Genomic DNA, 24218 nt, shown 5'->3' with positions numbered 1-24218 from the left:
AGCCAGGTTTCTGTGAAGGTGAGGACACAGCATTCCCTGATCTCACGTTGAGCTGTAATCCTTGCTCGTAGTTCGTCCATCTTGTTTTCAAGAGAGCGGACGTTGGCTACCAGCAGGCTTGGTAGCGGTGGCCTAGTCGCTCTAGCTTTTAGCCTAGCATGCAGGCCGGCTCGCTTGCCTCGTTTACGCCTCGGATGCTTTGCTCGCCGGGTATTCAGCTCACCAGGTCCGCAGGCTGCTGCGTTCTCCCGGCGTAGAAGAAAGGCAAAGTCTGAGAGGCTGAATGAAAGTTCATGGTGAACCCTGCCGATGTTCAAAAGTGTCTCTCTGTTGTAATGTACTGCGTGAGTGTGTTGAATATCCAAAATGAACAATAAAATAGCAAAAAATAGAAAAACACGGGAGAGTGTCACAGAGACGTCTGCCACGGAGGGCGCCATCTTAGACTTTCAAACTTGACTTTCAAATAAAAAAAAAAAAAAATGTGGCGTGCAAAAGTATTCAGCCCCCTTTTCTCTGAGTGCAACCAATTGCCTTCAGAGGTTGCCTGATGATTGCTGAATGAGCAGCTGTTGACCTAATGATCAAATGGAGTCCACCTGTGTATTCAGCTGGACAAAATGTGGGAAAGTTCAAGGGGTATGAATACTTTTTCAAGCCACTGTATGTACTGTGCATATGTATGTATGTATGTACACTTTAACAAAAATATAAACAAAACTGCACATTTCAGAGTGACCTTTTATTGTGGGCAGTCTAAGGCCTACCTGTGCACTAATGATGTGTCTAATCAGCATGTTGATATGGCACACCTGTGAGGTGGGATGGATGATCTCAGCAAAGGAGAAGCGCTCACTACCACACATTTAGACACATTTGTCAACAATGTTGGAGAGAAATGCTGAGATTGTGGATGTGGAACAAGTTTGACATCTTTCACTTCATCTCATACAATATGGGAGCAACAACAAAAGTGTTGCTTGAGTGTCTGTATGAGGCCTTGATGGACATGAAGGACGTACAGCAAATGAAAGAATGCAAAGCAGTGATGGTGGACGCAGGAGAAAGTGGGAGAGCCAAGGCAAAGGGTGGAGTCATGTCCGTAGCTATATGAGGTCTTGTAATGACAAGGTGCCTTGTACTTTCAACATACAATTACTTCCAAACCTGGAAAAAATACACCATCTCTGCTCAAAATGACTGGGTGGAAAGAAAAAAGCATGGGTGTGTGGGTGCTTTGACAGTCAACTTGCAGAAAACACCACGGTTTCCTGTAGAGCAGTGGGGACCTGAGGGGCATGTTCTACATTAAAGATGCTAAAAGCATTCCAATGTAGGAATATATACATTTTTAAATACCTCCAAACCCTCCTGTTAGCTCCACCTTGCAATAAAAGTCATGCTCAGCTCAGACAACCTACCCATTCTCTCTTCAATTGCTATTGTTCCCTCAATCCAGGTTTAATCCCCAAACATGGCTCAGGCACGCCAAATGTATGTAACGTATAGCTAGCTACTCACCACCTATTAATAATCCATCAACACATGAAACGTACACATTATCAACAACTTTCATCTTTGTGTCTCATAGCAACCATGGTGCTTTCATTGACCACCAAACCAAGTAGGACAGCTCAACGCTTGCTGACAAAACATTATCAGTGAAGTATAAAGACATAAAAACAAAAAAACCCACGAAATAAGATTAAAAAAAGATTAATATAATAAACATATCAAACAAAATAAATACAGGAATAAAATTTAAACCAAATCAATAAAATCATACAAAATAAAATAAATGCAAAGTTCAAAAAACAAATAAAATCTAATAAAATGAAATAAATCGAAAATAAAAAACAAATAAATAGAATCATATAAAATAAAACAAATAAGAAATAACCTAGACAAACAAATAAAATGTATACAAATGAACAAAGAAGTCAAATTAAATTATAAAAAAAAATAAAATCATGTAAAGTAAAATAAAGAAATGTATAAATTGAATAACAAACGTTAGACCTGTGTTCCCAAAATTATAAATGAGTTGTGTTTTCTGTGGAGAAAATTTATTATTTTGACAGGATTTTGTTTTATTTTTGAAGCAAAAAAAAATATTTTATATACATATATATATATATATATATATATATATATATATATATATATATATATATATATATATATATATATATAAATATATATATACATACATACATGTGAGTGCCTATAATACATATAATCTTAGTGTACAAATCAAAGACAAAAGAGAAGCAGAAATATGGGGGCGGGGGACTGTGAGTGGGCGTGGTGTGTGTGTGTGGATGTGTGTGTGTGTGTGTGTGTGCTGGGTAAGACCATGACGTCATCGGAAGCTGTTGAAAGAGCTGTGGTGCTGAACGGATAAGTCTCGTCTTCTCTTCTCCTTCGCTCAGTCTTGCTGCTCCGTCCTTAGCCGTCCTTACCCGGATCCGGGTGCTGGTGGATGCCACGCGGTCGGTGGTCGGTTGCGTCCACGCGTGGCGCACGCACTCACGCACGCACGCGGGGGGACCGTGTATGCAGGAGGCGTTCGCAACTCGTAAGTCGGTTCTTCTCTTTCTAGTCAATGGCGCTGCTCGGGTTTTTCATTCAGATGAATTGCGTGATGTTGCGTGATGTGTTCTGTGTGCGTGTGCGTGTGTGTGCGTGTGTGTGTTTGTGTGTATGTGGTGGGCTTGTGTGAAAGCTGTGAGGCCAAAGAAGCTCCGCTCTTCCAGCCGCGCCTATAAGCGTAGAGCCACCAGGGTTTGAGCATTTGACTGGAATTTGCATGATCCATCTCTCTGCGTCTCTCAGCATGCACACACACAACACATCCAAAAAGATCAACTTCTTCCTTGCATTCTGCCACGGAATGCAGAGTTCTATTGATTTACAGAAGCTCAGCTCTTTTTAATCAGCGGGTGGAAACAGTAATGAAAAGAACAACAACATATTCATAGAGTCTAAAATATAATGAATGCTTGGAAATGATAATTTGACATCCGTTTTCATTGAAAGAAATGATGGAAGTGAATCATAACAAGATGAATAAAATGCTATTTATGGATGTTGGCGCCATCTCTACCTCCCAACTTTGCTATCATCTGTTTTCACAGGACAGGGCTATGAAAAGAACTTTTTCCAGTGAGGCTGTGGGCAGCATTTAGATAAGTTTTTTACATTGGAGATGCTAAAAGCAATCCAATGTAACTCAGTTAATCATCTTTTACTTTGCTTTGTTTCTGTCCCGCCATTATCTCCATATGCTGGGCTTTTATTTTGTTACTTCTGTTTCCTGTTTCACACTAAATGCAGTTCCCTTTTACTGTGGTTGGAGAGAGCTGGGGAGCACAGCTGCTTATGAGTTGTCATTGGAGCTCTACAGTATTGCTTTCCAATGCTTTGTCCATTAGCATGTTCCTGGAATGATTCAACCTCTTTCCTGTTTCCACCTCCCAAGCCGACTTTCTTCCCGTTCCACCTCCCATGCCGACATTCTTCCTGTTTCCACCTCCCATGCTGACTTTCTTCCTGTTTCCACCTCCCATGTTGACTTTCTTCCTGTTCCACTTCCCATGCCGACTTTCTTCCTGTTTCCACCTCCCATGCTGATTTTCTTCCTGTTTCCACCTCCCATGCTGACTTTTGTGTTTATCCTTATCCGCTTGTGACTTTGTTTCATGCGTAATGTTGAGATAGATTGAGAAAGGTGGACGTTGATGAAAGATTGTTTGTGTTTTGGTGACCTTTGGAATGTGACCACAAACAGCCTGTGCATTTCAATTGGTTGAATGTTTTCAAGTGGCCGTGGTTGGAATGGGTTGAAAAGCGTGGAAGTGGTAAAACGTGTCCAATGATTTTTATGAAATGTTGGTGTGTGTGTTTGATTAAGTAAGTACAAAAGTAAACCAAATACTGCATGAGAGTACCAAGTGCATTAAATCAATAATTGAGAAAATATTGAAATAAGTAACACCTTCCTTCCTTCCTTCCTTGCTGCCTGCCAAAGATGCTGCACATGCATGAGTGGCATGCTGTCTGACAGGCAGACACGCTGTATAAGCCTGTGGGATGAGCTACTGGACAGGATAGTCGCCATGATCCTCTACTTAAGGCCACATCTGGTCAACGCAGAGGAAGGCAGCCGTCTCATCTGCGTGGACTTGTGTTTGCTACACTAGCATCTCACAGTGCTGATTTGACAACATCCAAATATACATACAGTACACACAGTGGCACCTTGGTTCATGTCTGCATTGTGGGTACAATTTTGCCTTGGCTTGCATTCGCCTGCTTGTTCAGCATCCAAAATACCGTCCAGTTTGTTTATGCTGGCCTATTGTCTGTATAAAAAACAGAAATACAAGTAATACAGTAGTAGTAGTAGTAGTAGTAGTCTGGCCACTGGGCGTCACTCATGATGCAAAACATTGATGAGACATTAGCTTAGATGACGTTCAGCCGTGGCACGTACGACGTGATAGAGTGAAAAAGAGTTCTCCTCCCATTCCGTGTGGAAATGATACGTTGTTGACTTCTTACTTTCCCCTCAATTTCCGGCCCTTTCTTAAATTTAGAATAGTAAATCAAGTGGAGGCTACCTTGTTAGATTAGAATCGAATGATGGATGGTGGTGGAGGCTTAAGGCAGGTAGGAGCAGTGGCCTGCGTCAGGGTGAGGTTGAAAAGTTTTCTGAGGATACCTGACAGTTGGTCTGCACATGCTTTTAACACTGCTCCTGGAATGCCGCTAGCATGCTAATGCTTAAAGCGGCAGCCATCCCTTGAGTTTCGGCAGTGATCTTGTAATATGCACATTAGCAATGTGTATAATAGGAGTGTAAAGGTGACTATAGGGGTGTTATTTCGTGTCTACAGGGCTTTAATAATGTTAAAACCATATTTTGAAGGTGGTAAACAGGTTTTCTATGTGTTATTTTCTCTTATTACATGTCCTATATTATAGGTAATAGGAGTGTGAAGGTGACTATAGAGGTGTTACTTCATGTCAAAGGGCTCTAATAATGTCAAAAAGCATATTTAGAAGGTGGGTTAGTGTTAGGGTTAGGGCCAGGTTAGGGTTAGACAGGTTTTCTGAGTCTTATATGTCTAATTTTCTCTTATTATGTGTCCTATATTGGAGAATAGTAGTCTAAGGTGACAAAAGGTGACTTCTTCCTCGTATTTTCTCTTATTATGTCAACTACATTGGTACTTACAAAAGTCATAAATATATTTCCTATGCTTTAACTACCAAAATATTCCATTTCTTAATATTGAATCCTAATATTAAATTCCCTTTCCACAGTTGGGTCTGGAACCAATGAACCGGCATAAACTGTATAAAGCTGCCACGCACTACGCAGCATAATATGCAGCAAGTAGGCAATAGGCGGGAGTTTCGGCTCTTTCAAAGAATACTGTCTTGTTCCAATGCACTGCACTTTTTACTTTTCACAACAAAGTTGGCTCATCTTAGCTGTTGCTCTTTTTTGTGTGGGTGTCAGCACCTGAGGCTTCAACGAGTTGATTTCTACATGAACAAGAAAGAAACCCTCCCGTGTCCAACGTAGCACAACAGAAAGTGTTCTGCTGCGCCAGCCCAAACAAACAAAAGGATGGTGAGGATGCTAATCCTCCATAGACGAAAAGACACGACCCTACATCTTAAACCTAAAGAAAACAAAATGGAAAACAAAACTAGCAAAGAAAAGCAATGCTGTTGCGCATTCTGCCATTTTTACTGAAGCAAATGTTCAAATTTGAAGTGACGTATGCGTCACTGATGACTAAATAGCCACACGGCTCAGTTCCATTGGTGGTAACAGTGACAGCCAGAATAGCTTCTTCTTTAGCTTGGACCAGGCCATATTTGATTGACAGATTTACTGTCCAACCATCCTCAATCAGACACATAAAAGCATCGTACAAATGATGCAAGCGTCCAGCCCAGTCAGACAAACAAATGACCAAATGGTGAAGATTTACACACAAAACCATTTATTAGCTGCTGAAATGTTTTTGTTTGGCTACTTTGGATACAGGAGGTGTCACACGTAAATGAACTCTGGTGACTTGAGTGTCCTGCCTCTCTGTGTGCTTCTTAAAGTGCTCATCACACCAAAGAAACTTCAATAACAGCATGAAAATACTCACCCCTGAAGTATTGATGTCATACTGCCGTCATCCGACAGTAAACTATTAAACACCAGTCAAACCGTCTTCTCAGCCACCACCTTATTGGCTGTGACATCACGTTGAGAGAGACTCCAGCGCCCACATTCAAGCAAACACAGCACGGATGCACAATCATAACTCATCATGTTAGCTTTTAGCAAATGGAAATCATTCTAACTCACCTCAGTTGCCTTTTCATGCCAGATAGTGAGAAACAAAGAATAGTTTGGACTTTTGCTTTGTTTTTGCTCCATTTCTGTGCTTTTATTGTGTTAAGTCTGTTTCCTGTTTGTACCGAATGCTTACCTTACCTTAGGGTATTGACGTGTTTAATGGATTATTTGGCAGCTCCGTTAGCTGTTTTCTACCTCCCGTGGTGAGTCTTATGTTTGCCTTAGCTGTTCTTCCTAGCCTTCTTTGCTATTTTTCTGCTTTTTGACTTTTTGTCCATATCATCACCCTAAACCGCAACCCCCTTAACCTTGTAGCCCTAAGCCTGTAACCCTAACAAAACTCTTCACCGTAACACCAACCCACTAATCCTAACCTAACTTCAGACCCTAACCCTAACCCCGTAACCTTCTAACCCAAACATTTAGCCCTAACCTAACTCCATACCCTAACCCTAACCTTCTAACCATAACCCCCGAACCCCCTAACCTTCTAACCCGAACCCTCTAACTCTAACCCCCTAACCTTCTAACCCTAACCCTCTAACCCTCTAACTCTAACCCCCTAACCTTCTAACCCAAACCTTTAGCCCTAACCTAACTCCATACCCTAACCCTAACCTTCTAACCCTTACCTAACCGCTAAACCTAACCCTCTAACCCTAACTTAACCCCTAACCATGACATTGAGATGACCTACAGTAATTACTGTATTTCTATTAATAATCACACCGGCTTCATTATAAATCCCACAGTTGCTTATACTGTATGTAGTCAGTGATGGTTTCTTGATTTACTCTATTGTTTATACAGTAGAATTGACTATGTTAAGTATTTATTATATGATATTCTTTTTGAATTGAGTGCGGAGGAGCAATTGCATTCATGAAATGTCTTTATTTGGACTTGGTGGATGAATGTGGAGTTTTTATGTTTCTTTCTGTCATGAATGCTGGTGAAACCTAACTGTGGAGGAGCGATTGCAGTACAGTCAGCTACACGTACACACACACACACACACACACACACACACACACACACACATGCACGTACACAGAGAGAGAGAGAGAGAGAGTGAAGCCAATGTTGTTCCAGTCTGCTGGCTGCTAAAGTCAATAACGTGCATCAATGTTGGAAAGTTCATTTGTTTTGATTGATTGGCTTACTGACTGTGTGCTTGACATACTGTATGTAGTGTTTGCATATATATATACTGTACTGTACATAGCAATAACCATGCATTAAAACATGTGTGCATCTGGTCAAGACGCCTCCCTGGGGAGATGTTGCGGTCACGTCCAACCGGTAGGAGGACCCAGGACACGCCGGAGAGACTGTGTCTCTCAGCTGGCCTGGGAACGCCCTGGGACCCATCTGAGAGTTCACTTTTCGTAGTGTCGGTGGTTACTTCAGCATAATGGCATTGTTGGCTTACTGTGTGATTAAATGAATAGTACAAATTAGAATAGAACCAAAGCAATGAACACATGATTCTTTTTACCCCCTCTTTTCCAATGGGGGTATTGTGCAAACACATTGGATGGCATTTGGACGGTTCCAGAATCTATATTTGATACCGAGAAGGAGAAAATATGCAGCAGAAGTAGCAAAGAGCACAAGGACGTGTGCAAGGTTACAAAGTGCGTGAAGATGAAGTGATGATGTGTCCACCTCTGCTTTACAGCCACTAAAGACAGCAGGGAGGATTTGGGTTAGGTTGAGTTAATCTTCCATTGTGGTTTATATTTAGAAAGACACTGTGTCTGAGTGTGTGTGTGTGTGTGTGTGTGTGTGTGTGTGTGTGTGTTTGTGTGTGTGTGTGTGTGCTGCCTGTAATCCAGACAACTTTGAACATCCCTGGTCTGTGATGACTGATGCATGTGTTACTACGCCATCCGGTTTATTTGCTGTGTGTGTGTGTGTGTTGTCTATGTCTTGCAGGCTTGCACACATCTCAGGAGGGATTTTGGCGTGTCCGCTCATCAAAATGTCTCTTTTCCACACAGTGGGCCTCACTGCTGTGGCTAGGCACTATTTGCTCACGCTTGACATTTCCACCCTTACTCACACAGCACAAACCACAGGGACTGTGCAGATACTGAAATAATGTACACAGTAAACAATGCTAGCATTTATAACCCACAAGGCATGCTGGGTATCTTCACGTTGGTTAGGGTAGTTAGGGTACATTGTGGGGTTTTGAGCGAAATAACTTCCTAATTATGTGGATTCAAAGCACATAATGACAGAATGTACCATTAATAAAAAAAAAATAAAAACATGCACAAATGCTGGCTCTGGACTATGTGGGGATTGGTTGTACTCATCTTTACAGATGTAACGAGTGCCAGCCAGCATGGTCGTGCGGACATGTGTTAGTATACCTGACTCTCTGACACCTTCAAAGTTCGTGGAGTTGACAGTCTGGGCTTTTAGCTCGATGTGTTATGTCAGAGTGTGGGAACCCAAAAATGCGATGCAGGGCAAAAAGGAGATGTAACAAAAGGCGAAGCCCACGGCTCCCACAGGAGACAAGAAAAGGCTGATCGCAGCTTAAAGCGAAGTGAAAGACATGATGCCATACACACAAAAGGTGCAAAAAAAAACTGGCGACAAACGTAGGGACTGGTATTTGGAGACGTAAAAGTGAAACGTATTGTTGTTCCCCGCCTCACAGCAGTCACAGGCGGGGTGACACCGTCAGCTCCCGCAGCACACTATCCGCCTCTCCTGGGTGAGCAATGAGCGTGTCACGGGCTCCCAACACATAGCTACAGCGCGCTTCTCGTTATAAAACATATTGCTAAGCTCTCGTAAATTCTATACTTTTATTTTACTGTGCAGTAACCTGCTTCACACTCAACTCAAATGATCCATCCATGACCCACCCATGGCCCTTCCATGACCCATCCGTGACCCATCCATGGCCCTTCCATGACCCATCCGTGACCCATCCATGGCCCATCTTCAGGCTTCTGGTTGAGGCCAGGAGTGGTATAATGAAATAAAACAAATATAATAACTACGACTGCACATAATGTCATATCAACACCTTTGTAAGAGCATGAATGGTAACTTAACATTGCCACTCATAAGACTGCAACATTGTAAGAAGTAAATGCAAGTGTTGCAGGTTGGATTCAAACGTAAATCAACATACAGAATGAAGCATCTGCCTCTACCTTGACATTTCAAACACTGTAAGTATGCATTATGCGGGGCGCCTTATAATGCAGCGTGCCTTATATGTGTACCGAGTTCCAAAATCTATAAGTGTTGCTGTGTGACTTTGATGAGCGCTCCGCTCGACTGATATATAAGTATATTTTATGAAACAGCGCCATCTATCCATCCGGGCAAGGACTAGCGTGGCACAGCGACATCCAGCGGATTACAAGGCAAGCTGGCCATCTTCCACTCCTACTGCAGTAAAAACATTGCAGACAAACACATCCAGCCCAACTACATCACCAACATGGATGACGTGCCGCCCACTTTCCACATCCTGGTGAACCACACTGTAGAGAAGGGGACCAGCACGGTAGATACACACAAGGGGGCACGAGAAGTCGGCTTTTGCTGTTATGCTTGGTTGCCACGGTAATGGACAGAAATGGCCACGTGTAGTGATTTTTGAGAGTAAGACGCTGCCTAAAGAAAATTTTCCAGCCGGACCAATCAAAGGGGCTGGAAGGATGAGGAGAAAATGGCTGAGTGCCGTGTACGGAAAGAGACCAGATGTTTTTTTCACACGCGTCACAAGTGCAGCAAATGAACTTGGAGCTTAACATCATTCCGGGAGGTTTGATGAAGGAACTCCAACCGCTGGACATCGATGTAAACACGGCGTTTAAAGTGAAGTTGCGAGCGGCGTGGGAACGATGCATGACAGCTAGAGAACACAGCTTCAGACTGGGAGGCAGCGTCGTGCGAGTTAGGCCATAATTTTGTGAATGGATTGTGGATGCTTGGGCTAATGTGTCTGATGCACTGTTGTTCGAGCTTTCACAAAAGCCATCATCATTTCTGAGGCGCCGCACGGCAACGAGACTGACTGAAAATGACGAGAGGGAACCTGGCGTGTTTGATGGAGAACTTTCCCCGCTGTTCATTTGGGATACAGAAGATGAGGACTTTGATGGATTTGTGGATGAGGATTGACAAAAAAAATAACGTGAGTACATCGTTAAATACTTCAATAAAGTACAACACAACTCAGTTTTGCTCTCGCTGGCTTTTTAAAAATATACAATAGCAAGCATGCTAGCGTATTGTAGCGTCGCTGGGAGCACTTCCTGTTCCCCAGCATGCTTTGTGGTAGTGTTTTGGTGCAAATGCTCTTAAAGTTACAAGTTTGAGCTACATAGTTGTTAGTTATTGTTCTGCAAAAATAGTGGCAGTGTCTTGTCTGTTTTTGCGTTGCTGTGTGATGTTTTGAGTTGTGCACCATGACTGAGACTGTTGTGTTGAGTGATGACCATCCTGAGTTCAAGTGAACTGAATGAGAATTCTGCTCTTAATCTGTCTAAAGAAATAAAGCATTGTAGCTTCCTCACTGACTTCTGAGCAAAACTATATGTTTTAGCGTTCATACCTGCGCCCAATAATACGGTGCGCCTTGTATATGTGTTAAATACAGAAATATCACCTGGAACTGAGACTGCAGCTTTTAATACGGTGTGAAAATGGTAGTGAAAATACGGTAGTCGTTTTTTTCACTGTAAGAAGTGAAGAAGTAGTATATATGCCAGCCACATCCAAGAGTCGGCTGAAGATAGCAAGGGTTAGAAGTTGATATATATATATGTTATCATTTCACTATGGAATCACAACTGTTTTAAATGGAGAAAAATATTGCCCTTCTGTCACTCGTGTGGCCCATGTTACTTAAAAATAAGCTTTCTTGGTGGAGTGTGTGTCGACACAGTCTTTCATGACCTGCATGACCACAGGCCATGTGCTAAGCTCCATCTGTAACCTACATGAAGACAGGGAAGCAGTAGAGTAATTAGTGCTGAGGTTGAAATGGCATCTGTGCCTCTGTGTTGCTTGTTAACCTCATTTTCAACTTCCTCTTCTTTCTCATTCCATTCACAGCTTCTCAGGCGGACACTTTGAAAGCGGCAAGCACCGTAACGAGCAACATTCAGACATGCAGAAACTGGGCCAGCAACAGCTCCATCCTGTGTTTTTGCACATTAGAAGAGCAGTGTTGGGAGTAATGATGTCAAAAATGCTACAAAATCGTTTTTCATTAATAGCTAATCCAGTTCATTACTATTTAAACATTACTACGTAACCCACAGTGAAATCTGGCACGTCCACAACCCAACCACAACCCATCCATGACCCATCCATGACCCATCCATGACTCATCCATGACCAATCCATGACACAACCATGACCCATCCATGACACATCCATGACACAACCATGACACATCCATGACCCATTCATGACCCATCCATGACCCATCTATGACACATCCATGACCCATCCATGACCTATCCATGGCTCATCCATGACTCCATCAGTGAACCGTCTGTGACGCATCTACAATATGAAATTAAAAAATGAAATGAATTCCTTACTTTTATCCCCGTGCTTGTCTTGCATACCGTAAGGGGCGTTGCAAAGGAGGGAGAGACAGTGTTGATAATGACACTACTACACTACTTAGTTATCACTGTCCATTTCATAGGAGCAGATCCTTTCACATGTTCAAGGACACCATCTTTATCCTTCATCGTAGCGGTAGCGTTTGGAGCGGGCATGAAGCCAACATTTATTTCTGCACACTCAACATTTTACCATGTCTACTTTCACTTTCCTTTTCTTTGACTCAGTCAGAGTCAAATGGGAAGAGTCTGCCTCACGCTTTTGAATGAAGGGAAAGGGAGAAAAGTGAATTAAAAAGAATAAGCATGACATTCTTCCTCAGTGTAGCGACTCCGGATTCTTATGCTACATGCACGTAAAAGGTTGTGTATGTGTTATTTCCTCAGTAGTAATCATTTATGGTAGTGCATTGTAACCACAATATGTCGTAGCACAAAATGCTATAACATGAAATGACGTAACACAAAACACAGTAACATGAAACGCTGTAACATGAAACACTGCAACATGGAACACTGTGAAATGAAATGCTGTAACATGAAACACACTAAAATGAAATTCTGTAAAACAAAAACACTGCAACATGGAATACTGTGAAATGAAATGCTGTAACATGAAACACTGCAACATGGAACACTGTGAAATGAAATGCTGTAACATGAAACACACTAAAATGAAATTCTGTAAAACAAAAACACTGCAACATGGAATACTGTGAAATGAAATGCTGTAACATGAAACACTGCAACATGGAACACTGTGAAATGAAATAGTGTAACATGAAACACACTAAAATGAAATTCTGTAATACAAAAACACTGCGACATGAAACAGTGTAGCATGAAATGCCGTAACACAAAACACAATAACATGACATACTGTAACATGAAATACTATTACATGAAACACAAAACGGCGTAACATGAAACACTTTAACATGAAACGTCATAACATGAAACGTCATAACATGAATTGGCGTAACATGAAATGCGGTGACATAAAATGCCCTTAAATGAATGCCGTAACAGGAAACACGCTAACATGAGGACCACCTACAGTTTATTTGACAGCCTATTAATTGTGAAATGACTTTCCAATGAGTTTTCATGGCAAAAAAAGAAATAACAGTGACAAACGACAGGAGACGCCATATCCTGGGATGGTCACGCGACTACTACATTTATGGATAAACAAGTGAAATGTATCCGGTAACAACAAAGCCTTATTCTGTGAAGCATTTTTGCTCTGTGTATTCTGCAAAAAGCCTGCCACGTTTTCAGGAACTCAGCTTGTGTTTGCGATGGCATGAACTTTGGGCTGTTTCTATAGCAACATTCCGCACACACACACACACACACACACACACACACGCACACACTGATGGCTGGCCAGCATTCATTTTCTGTGACTCTGTTACCCACGTAGATGCTTTTTGAATGGAATATACTCATAAAATAGAAACAGTTTCTTCTTTGAGTCTGTTCCGTGTGTTTGCTGTTCCGTGGAAAGATTATATCTTTTTTCAATATTTTCCGATTCATTAATTTAATTCTCATTTTTGTCATTGCCAAGGTATCTGCTGTTATTGGAAGAAGATGAAAAGAAAAAGCATAAACTCAGTGTTCATTTGTGACCTTCTTTCATTCTGACGGGAAAACTGACATGTGAGCAAACAGTGACCTCGCTTTGGGGGTCGCATTGCCAAACGAGCACAGGCGGTATGTCACGGCCACATGATGACTGCTTTGGTTGGGCTTGGAGATGTTGTGAATCCCAACAGAAGAACGACTTCAAAATATGAAGTTGGACACGTGTTTCATTATCCAAAAAAAAGCACGAGTCAGGAGCAACAAACAAACGTGTACACATTCAACACTGACATCCATGTAACGTATGGATCCACTATACAGCAGTGGTCCATCCAAATGTGGGCAGTGTGACCTGAGCCAGGATGGGGTGCTTTGCCAGAGGGTAATTGGCAGCCATGATTGTTCTTTTTAGTGGGCGGAGTTAACATGTGGGCATCAGTTATTGTGTTTTTAAAGGTAGACATGGAATGTTTCAGGTGCTTTTGCAAACATGCAGTCATTTTCAAGATACTAGCAACACTTTTATTCAATGTGAGGACCTGAGTGCGACTTTTTCAAAGAAAATGATGAAGATGGCTGATGCAATCCATTTGTATCTACCAGGGGTCAGCAACCTTTTGCATCAAAAGAGCCATTTTGGCCCATTTCCATGAAATTAAAACCTATTTGGAGCCACAAAACCTATTTGACCACTTCATATTAGTATTATATTATATTATATTATTATATTATATTATATATTGTATTAGTCACATTAGTCACATTCCTTAATGTCGTAACACGCTGATTAGTTCCAGTTCAAGTACCACTCTCCATGCCTCTTTAGTTGCCGTTGTTCATTAGCGACTACGGAAGCTAACAAGCGAAGTAGTCGACCAGCATCATGGTTTCTCACCGAGCTGACCCACCAGAAAACACTGCTGGCACTTTACCGGAGAATTGCACGGCACACGCTCAACTCCCACACAGAACTTTAAAAGGCTCATGATGGAATCAGAAGAGATGGCGTAGTGACTAAACAGAAGTATAAACCAACTGGAGCCACAGCAGATGGATAAAAGAGCCGCATGTGGCTCCGGAGCCATGGGTTGCAGACCCCTGGTGTTTACCCACCTAATATGATAGTAGAAAGAGTATTCAGTGGATACCGTGGTCCACCACAAAGGACATTGCATCAACATCATAACAAAATAATAATCACATTTTCTGTCAAAAACACAAGTGTAAATAAACAAATAAAACAATAAAAAATAAACGGTTACAATACTGCATAGGTGTCAAACTCAAGGCCCGGGGTCCTTGATTTGGCTCACCATATCATGCATGTCAAAAGTACACTTACTTTAATATTATATTTTTAAAATTTGTATATACAGTATATTGTAATATTGTTGGTAATATTAATTTTGTCTTTACTTTTTTAAGCTTTATTTTTCATTATTTTACTTGAATACTATTGTAAAATTATATTTATATTATTGCATTTTTATATGTATGCTATATGCTGGAATTGTATATGTTTTACTTAATATAAATATATTTAAATAAGTAAAAATTTTAATATATAAAAATACTTTTACAATAATACAAACTAATTTATTATTAATTAATATTAATATTTTTTACAATCATTTTATAAACACTGACCTTCCGTTTACAATAAATAATAAAATAATATATTAAAGTAAAAACAAAATGTACAATATACAAAATATTACAAACAAAAAAACGTAAAAATATAAACATTTTTAAATCAAAAAGACAATCTTGGGAGAATCACCCAAAAACCGCAAATCTGACATTTTTGGGTGTAAGAATGTTTATATGTGTGTCTTTTATAAATATATTATATTTCTCTCAAATGAATGATTCCACAACTCATGTGCAAATTGATCAAGCAACAAGTGACCTTCAAAGCCAGGTCAGGCAACTAACCCGTGTCTGTGGCGGTTCCTCATCCCCATTGTCAGTGCGGCATTATATTGCCAAAGTATGTGTGAGCGCGCCCTACATGTTACACAGAGGGAATTTGTGAGTATATTCTGGGACCGAGGAAAAAAAACAACTCCAAACTATGGGGGGGTCCAGTGTGGGACAACATAGGCACAAATAATCACATTTTACAACATAAGAACTCAAAGACTGGCACCAGGGGCGGAGTCAAGGTGGGTGGAGGTGTTCCAGCGCAGGCCGGCAGTTGATATTGATACTGTTGATATTGTTACGTTTCATTATTGTATTTATATATTGTTACATTTTGACAAATAAGTGTGTTTGCAAAATCACAGTCATTCAATGATGTTGACAAATTTCAAGTCAAAAGTAATGGAATCAGTATTGGTATTGCCAATACCAGTCTTGTAGTTATTTGGTATCTGATCTGTCTCGGAGTGCAAAGTCATTGATTGGTTTTCCCTCTCTGTCATGGATTTGTAGGTCCAGAGAAAATGGTAATGCTGGATGACTGTCTGCTGACGTCGGTGGAGTTCTTGCAAGAATAGTTCCATCATCAAGATTGCTATCATGGACACTTCCAACCTCCAGACTGAGCAAAGTGAGCTCTTTTGTGGAGGGTATAATTGCTGAAGCGTGCAAGCGTGCCTGCTGAGGAACATAAAAAGCCTCCAAAGCATGCAGTGCAGCTTTCACCACAGTCAGGGAGGCTCTGCATCATTCGTGAGTCCATGTGGGTGTGGAGATTGAGGTGACAAGAAAGTGATAGAACGGGTGTAAAAGTAAGAAAGAGCTATGGTACTTCACATCACCCCCTACTCCAGTTCCTGTCTGTGCTTCCTGGATGGCTTATCATGGAGCCTTGTGTTCCCCTGCTACTGGCTCCTGGATCAGCTGCTGGCCTCCTGCGTGGCGACCTCGCTGGAGAAACGCCAGCGCTCTCAGGAACCGTGCTCCCTGCTGACTCTCTGTGTCCTGATCATGGCACCTCTTTACTTGCTCCTCCTCCTCACCTCTCTGCCTTTTGCTCTGCTGGGCTTCATCATCTGGGCTCCCCTGCAGGTCATCCGTCAACCCTACCTGTACACCTACTGTAGGTTAGTGCTGATTTTCTGTCAAAATAAAATAATGCCATTTGTTCAGCAAAAGTAAACTAGACATGCATCAACCACTACGCACAGACCAATCCTAGACACGCGTCAAGAACCACTACGCAGAGACCAATCCTCAACATGCGTAAAGAGCCACAATGCACAGAGCAATCCTAGACATGCATCAAGAACCATTGCGCACCAACCAACCAATCCGAGACATGCATCAAGAACCACTATGAACAGACCAATCCTAGACACGCGTCAAGAACCACTATGCAGAGACCAATCCACAACATGCGTAAAGAGCCACAACGCACAGACCAATCCTAGACACGCGTCAAGAACCACTATGCAGAGACCAATCCACAACATGCGTAAAGAGCCACAACGCACAGAGCAATCCTAGACATGCATCAAGAACCACTGCACACAAACCAACCAATCCTAGACAAGCATCAAGAACCACTATGAACAGACCAATCCAAGACATGCGTCAAGAACCACTACGCACAGACCAATCCAAGACATGCGTAAAGAGACACAACGCAAAAAGCTATCCTAGACATGCATCTAGAACCACTGCGCACAAACCAACCAATCCTAGACATGCGTCAAGAACCACTACACACAGAACACTCCTAGATATGCATCAAGAACCACTACGCACAGACCAATCTTAGACATGTGTCAAGAACCACTACGCACAGACCAATCCTAGACATGCGTCAAGAACCACTACGCACAGACCAACCAATCCTAGACATGCATCAAGAACCACTACACACAGACCCAACCAATCCTCGACATGCGTCAAGAACCACTACGCACAGACCAATCCCAGACATGCATCAACAACCCCTACGAACAGACCAATCCTAGACATGCGTCAAGAACCACTATGCACAGACCAATCCTAGACATGCGTCAAGAACCACTATGCACAGAACAACCAATCCTCTACATGCGTCAAGAACCACCACGCACAGACTAATCCCAGACATGCATCAAGAACCACAACGCCTAGACATGCGTCAAGAACCACTACGCACAGACCAATCCTAGAGATGCATCAAGAACCACTACGCACAGACCAATCCTAGACATGCATCAAGAACCACTACGCAGAGACCAACCAATCCTTGACATGCATCAAGAACCACGGATTGATTGGCCAGAAGACTCACTTCACCTTGACCCCATAGAGAATCTCTGAGCTATTGTCAAAAGGAATATGAGAAACACCAGACCCAACAACGCAGATGTCTTGAAGGCCACTATCAAAAGCAAACTGGATGTTCATTACACCTGAGAATTGTCACTCAGCTTTCTGTTGGAAGTTGCTATGTATCCCCTGCGTTCACACTTGGCACTGTACCAGAGTCCAACTAGACGCTGACCAAGACCCATCTCTCAGACGGTGCCGGTTCATGTTTGCTCCAGTCCAGGGTCCCTTAGACACTTGTCCAAACAAACTGTACTAGCAGAGCAAATGTACCAGCGTTTAAAGTGGACCAGCATCCCAGGAATGGACGCCAGCCACACCAACATACCAGAACAGTGGACATGAGGTCAACCTCAGTCTGACTGAAACCAGGCGACGCATAGCAACACCCTTTCCATCCTCTTTCACTTTTCCAAAACCAGGTTTGGGGGGCAGTAGCCTCAGCTGAGAAGCCCAGACTTCTCTTTCCCTGGCCACTTTGTCCACTTGTCCTGGAGGATCCTGATGCAGACCAGTTGAAAGACATAGTCCCTCCAATGTGTCCTGGGTCTTCCTCAAGGCCCCGGGAAGGCGCCCAGACGGCATCCTGATCAGATACCCAAGCGACCTCATCTGGCTTCTCTCAATGGAGCAGCAGTTCTACTTCAACCTCCTCCCGGTTTGATGGCGTTCCTAATCCTCTCTCTAAGGGAGAGCCCAGCTGACCTATGGAGGAAACTCATTTTGGCCTCTTATTTCTGCAAGGTTGTCCTTTCGGTCAGTACCCAAAGCTTATGACCATAGGTGAGGCTAGGTAGCTCCACCGCTAAATACAGAGCTTTGCATTTTGTCTCAGCTCCCTCTTCACCATGACGGACCGATGCAGAGTCCGACACCCAACAGGAAGTTAAGTGAAAATCATGGACGCCTAGAAGCATAAATAGAGTAGTTAAACAAATTAATCTTTTCATCAGTGGGGTTGTGTTGTTCACGACAGTTTGCTGAAGTTGTCACACACACCGTCTCCTTGCAGCATGTGTATATCATTTGTGTTCTCTTCGTTACATCTCAGTTGGTAAAAATTCCATCATAGATAAAAGTCCTACTTTTGCATGAAACCCGGAAGATATCTTGTTGTTGTTGACTAGTGGACTACATGTTCTAAGCGTTTAGCTATGCTAAATACACACATACAGACATTTACATATTACGTAAAAATGTAAACAATATAAATCCTTTTTATTTCATTTTTTTCCCAAGAAGGTGACTCAATAATTTGCCAAACCATGCCTCTGGTTTGTGTCTCTTTACCAGGCCAGACAAGCATCAGGCTGAGCAGGGTGAGGCTGGGTCAGGATTTGTTGGGGTCAGAGACTGGAAACCCCAGGGCAAGAGCTTCTGTTTCTGCAGTGCCAACGTTTGCCTGCTGCCTAACTCCCTGGCCAGGTTCAACAACCTGTCAGACACCCATGGGAGAGCATGGGAAGTGGGCAAGAGGATCCGAATTGGTGCCTGTCGGCCTCAGATTAAAATCTACATTGATTCACCTACCAACACTTCTATCAGGTATGTAGAGCATCCTCAAGATTACATGTCACTGAAAATTACGGTAATGACTGCATGTTGGCATGTTAGTGCCAAAGTGTAGTGACAAGTGTAGCCAATGCCGGTGTGGCAGCAGCAGTGCCAAAGTACATTGGTAAACATCACTTCCTAACACCTTAAGAGTTGCACTGAACATCGAGTTGATAGTTTGGGCTTTTAGTTCAATAGTTAGCACTCTGGACTCTTGGTCTGCAGACCATGTTTTGATGCTCTAGTGAAGTGACTAAGCTCTTTTGACGGTGTTCTGATCCATTTATAGCCCTTTGATGGCGGAGCTGGTTATAATGTGCAATTCTCCACCAAAAGTCACAATTAAATGTTCAATCAATATCTAGTTTTGCTTATGTCAACAACCACTTACAGTATGTCAACAGAAATGGGTCCCACTGTATCCAGGTGAATATGGTAACTTGCTTGTGTAAGATATGCAAATAATTCTTTCTCTTTTTGTCTTCCAATTATTAGTGCGACCTCCTTCAGCAGTCTCGCCACTGGTTTCCGTCGTACCTCCTCCCTCGACCAGCGGCCGGACCAGACGCACATCGTTAATGGTCCAGCAGAACATGAAGCCGAGCCTCTCGCTGAATGTCCGATTCACCCCTCAGGTGCTACAGGCTGCCCAATTCATCCGTCTGCAGGAGTGCAGGCATCCTCTGAAGGCCCCATTCACTCAGATGCAGGAGACACCACAGTGGAGTGCCCCCTCCACCCTGGAGAAACAAACAGCAACTTAGGGAGTGCTATACACACTGTGGCTGATGCTGCAGTCTATCCTATGCATGCTGTGGCCGATGGGGCAGACTGTCCTATGCATGCTGTGGCCGATGGGGCAGACTGTCCTATGTACGTTGTGACTGATGGGCCAGACTGTCCTTTGCACGCTGTGGCCGATGGGGCAGACTGCCCCGTGCACGCTACAGGGGCACGTAGTGGCCTCAGCAATCACGGCTGCCCCATGCATGGGAAAGAGATGCAAACTAAAATCACCAATGAATGCCCGCTTCACACCGCAGGGGTTCAGATCAGCATCAGTGCCCCAGAGCCTGACCCTCAGGAGGAGGCAGCAGAAACCGGTAACCACCAGCCAAGGGAGCTGGCGGGAGACGATACTGGTAACATGACCGCATCAAGAGAATCCCTTGCTCGATACCATGGAGGTGATGGTGGCGGAGTGATATCCTCAAACAACACCCTGTCTCACGTGCCTCGCACTTCAATGTTTAAACGCCCCGGTAGAAAGCGCCGCCACGGAGATGAAACGTTCGACCATGAGATTTCTGCCTTCTTTCCTGCCAACTTGGACTTCCTTGCCCTACAGGAAGTTTTTGACCATGGCTCGACGAGTCGGCTGCGGCAGCAGTTGCACCGCTACTTCCCGTACGTGCTGAGTGATGTCGGGCGGTATGGCTGGAAAGGCTGCGGGTCCAGTTTCAAATTCTTTAACAGTGGCCTGATGCTTGCAAGTCGATACCCAATCCTGGATGCACGCTATGAGTGCTACCCCAACGGAAGAGGAGAGGATGCACTGGCAGCCAAAGGAGCACTTTTTGCCAAGGTGAGAGCTTTTTTCTCTTTTACCTTTGATAGACCAAAAGTATTCGGTGCGTGCTATCCTGTCTGGATACTCTGATCTACTCCTCTTTTCTGACGGTTTTAATGTCATTGAGAATATGCAAACACTCCGCTATCAACGCCCCAAAATGTTAACACAAATGACTTTTTTTTACAGCTTTATGATTATAGTTTTACATGCAGAAAAGCATTTCAAATGCATATAAATGTAAACTGAAAGGGATAAAAGAACATTTAACATGACTTGGCATAAGGGGCGAGCAGGGTGCCACACCCAGTTAGGTCAATTCCAAGGGCTCATGACTGACAAGGGCCCCAGTAAATATGTAAATCATTTTGCTATCTGGTTGTGATTTTTTTTTAAAGTATAGTCAGAGAACGGTTAAAAAATTCTCTTGAATTCGGTAGTAACAGTTAAATATCCACACAAAAGTAAACTTCCATATTGACTGAGCACCCCCGATAGCTACATGGTTTGGTCCACTACTACCTTCACTGTGCTTCGTAGCTGCAGTGTGTGCAGCGTGCATGTCAGTCTGTAGCTGTGGCATAGCAGAGTGAAACTATGCTACCAGTGCCTATATGGTTTATGGTTTAATTTTATTTGAACATGCATGCAAGTTACAATAGAATACATCTCATGAATCATTTCACAGTTCCACATGTCCAAAAGGAGTAGGAAGAAGCAAAGCTTATTTAATCTTACCCCCATCCGCTTCACATCTAGTACAGTACATGTTATTCACTTCCTGTATTCCATATCAGATTTTTTAATATATAGAATAATGTTAAGGTAATGTAACAATATGATGATGTAATTGTTATTTTTCTCACAATTAATATAATAATCAGTATAATAATAAATAAATAATAATAGAGACAAGCACAACAAAACAAGTTCGAGACTCTTCTGCTTTGTATTTTGATGGCCTGATGGCCTGTGGGTAAAAGCTGTTCGCCAGCCTTGTGGTCCTGGACTTCAAACTCCTGGAGCGTCTGCCTGACGGTAGGAGTGTGAATAATGAGTGTTGTGGATGTGTGCTGTCCTTGATGAGGTTGTGTGTTCTTCGTAGGACTCTAGTTTTAGAAATGTCTTGCAGTGAGGGGAGGGCTGCCCCAACAATGTGCTGTGAGGTCTTGATCACCCGCTGGAGTGCCTTCCTATCACGTGTTGTACAGTTACCGAAAAAAACAGTGATGGAGGCGGTAAGGACACTTTCCATCTATAGAAGCAACTGAGGATTGTGGTGGACATGCCAAATTTCCTCAGTCTTCTCAGCAAATACAGTCTCTTTTGGGACTTCTTGATAATTTGTTGGGTGATGTGAGACCAGGTGAGGTCCTTGCTGATTTGTGTGCCAAGGAACTTGACGGTTTTCACCCTCTCCACCTCAGTCTCATCAATAAACAGGGGTCTATGCAGCTCCTTTTTCCTTGTTCTTGGGTCTATGATCATCACTTTAGTCTTCTCTGTATTGAGATGGAGATTGTTATCACGACACCAAGCTATGAGGTCCGCCACCTCTCTTCTGTATGATGTTTCAACACCACCAGTGATCAGGCCGATGACTGTAGTGTCATCCGCAAATTTAATGATGCTGGTGTTGTTCTGGGAGGCCACGCAATCATAGGTGAAGAATGTGTAGAGGAGCGGACTCAGCACACCCCCCTCTGGGGTCCCAGTGCTCACAATTCTTGAGCTGGATGTGCGATTGTGGAGTCTGACTGACGGCGGCCTGCCTGTTACAAAGTTAAACACCCAGTTACAGAGGGAGGGTGACAGGCCAAGTGCGAGGAGCTTATCTATTCTTTGAGTTCTTTGTTACTTTACAAATGTCATTGACGTACAAATTTAACAGTTTTGGCCCCAGTATTGACCCCTGGGGTACTCCACACGTGATATTTAAACTCCCAGATGTATATTCTCCTAGCTTTACAAATTGTTTCCTCTTTGCCAGGTAGCTTTTAACCCAATTCAAAACTAATCTTCTAATTCCGTACCTTTGTAATTTTGTTGTTAAAATAATGCGATGAATTGTATGGAAGGCTTTTGCAAGATCCATGAATGCTGCAACTGCACACCTGTGGTCTATAGCATGAGTCATTTCCTCCGTGATTTCCATCAGTGCCATAGAAGTTGAAATGTTAGCTCTGTATGCGTATTTACTACCTGCTAGTACTTCATTCTTATTAATACATGTGTCCAATCTGTTCTAAAATAGCTTCTCCATAATTTTAGAAAATTGAGGTAATAAGTATATTGGTCGGTAATTTGTAATTTGTAGATTCTTGTTACGAAATGTTCCAGTCTGAAATGATAAGTTAATAATCTATGTTAACGCTTCTAAAATCTCATTGATAACAATTCAATTCCATTACAATCAGTTGATGTTTTTGCTTTAAAATTTTTAACGTCAGTGTTTTCCTTTTTAGTTCCATCAGTGAGAAATATGGAATTGAGATCTATGGTTTCATTCCTTTCCTCCATTGTCCAGAGTTTTGGAATTTTTTTTTCCAGTTTGGCTCCAATATTTACAAATTAGTTATTAAACATTTCAACTACCTCATTCATATGCTTTGTGACAGAGCGACAGGGTGCTGCAGCGATGTGCCTGTTCACACAACAGTAATTGTTTCATGTTAATAGGGCTCACGGTCTGCCTTTGCTACCTTAAAGTTAGGACACAAATATAACTCCATAGACGTGTGCCTCCAAAAAAGTCTTGTTAAGTGCTGACTGTTGTAGCGCATTGACCAGCCCCTCACTCCTCAATCTGCATCGCTTGTCCACTACACCGAGCCAGCAAGCCGAGTAAGAGCACCCCAAAAGTAGGAGTGTGGGGGTGCCCAAAGTGCAGCTCAGAGGCCATCTGCAGCCATGGCTCATTTATCATTGCATCACTGCAGAAACGAAATAATCTTTAAAAAACAGCAAAAATGATAAAAAATACAGCAAAACGCTCAATTAGAAGAAGCTGAAATGTTGAAGCCAATAACCTGTCACACTCTCACCGAGTACCCACGGTGCTTTTCCTGTTTTTGTGCGCCGTCGCCTTCAGTTGCTGTTTTTGTGTCACTTATTTGGACTAATTATTAAAACCATTCTCACTGCTGGAACTCTCCTGTGTCTGCATCCGGGGATTCACCCACATTGCATTTCCAAGTCGTGACAGAATAATCCAGCCATTTTATGGATCCCGCAGAGCAGGAACATGTGC

At 42.7% G+C, this 24218-nt stretch overlaps 1 protein-coding gene across 2 annotated transcripts in view; it reads left to right on the top strand.

Annotated features, from left to right (window-relative positions):
* Positions 1-2431: 2431 nt before the first annotated feature.
* The window catches only part of smpd3 (sphingomyelin phosphodiesterase 3), a 53326-nt gene continuing 31539 nt past the window's right edge, over positions 2432-24218 (top strand). For both annotated transcript variants that reach the window (XM_054776078.1, XM_054776077.1), the window contains exons 1-4: positions 2432-2578; positions 16012-16625; positions 19138-19389; positions 19894-20983. In XM_054776078.1, coding sequence (XP_054632053.1) covers positions 16324-16625; positions 19138-19389; positions 19894-20983 — 1644 coding nt within the window. In that variant the 5' untranslated portion in view covers positions 2432-2578; positions 16012-16323. The remainder of the gene's footprint in view (positions 2579-16011; positions 16626-19137; positions 19390-19893; positions 20984-24218) is intronic.

This window comes from Dunckerocampus dactyliophorus, chromosome 5 (assembly GCF_027744805.1).
Source record: "Dunckerocampus dactyliophorus isolate RoL2022-P2 chromosome 5, RoL_Ddac_1.1, whole genome shotgun sequence".
In the NCBI taxonomy this organism is placed as follows: Eukaryota; Metazoa; Chordata; class Actinopteri; order Syngnathiformes; family Syngnathidae; genus Dunckerocampus; species Dunckerocampus dactyliophorus.
Note: the sequence above shows the minus strand (reverse complement) of the source record. Positions and strands in the feature narration are given on the sequence as shown.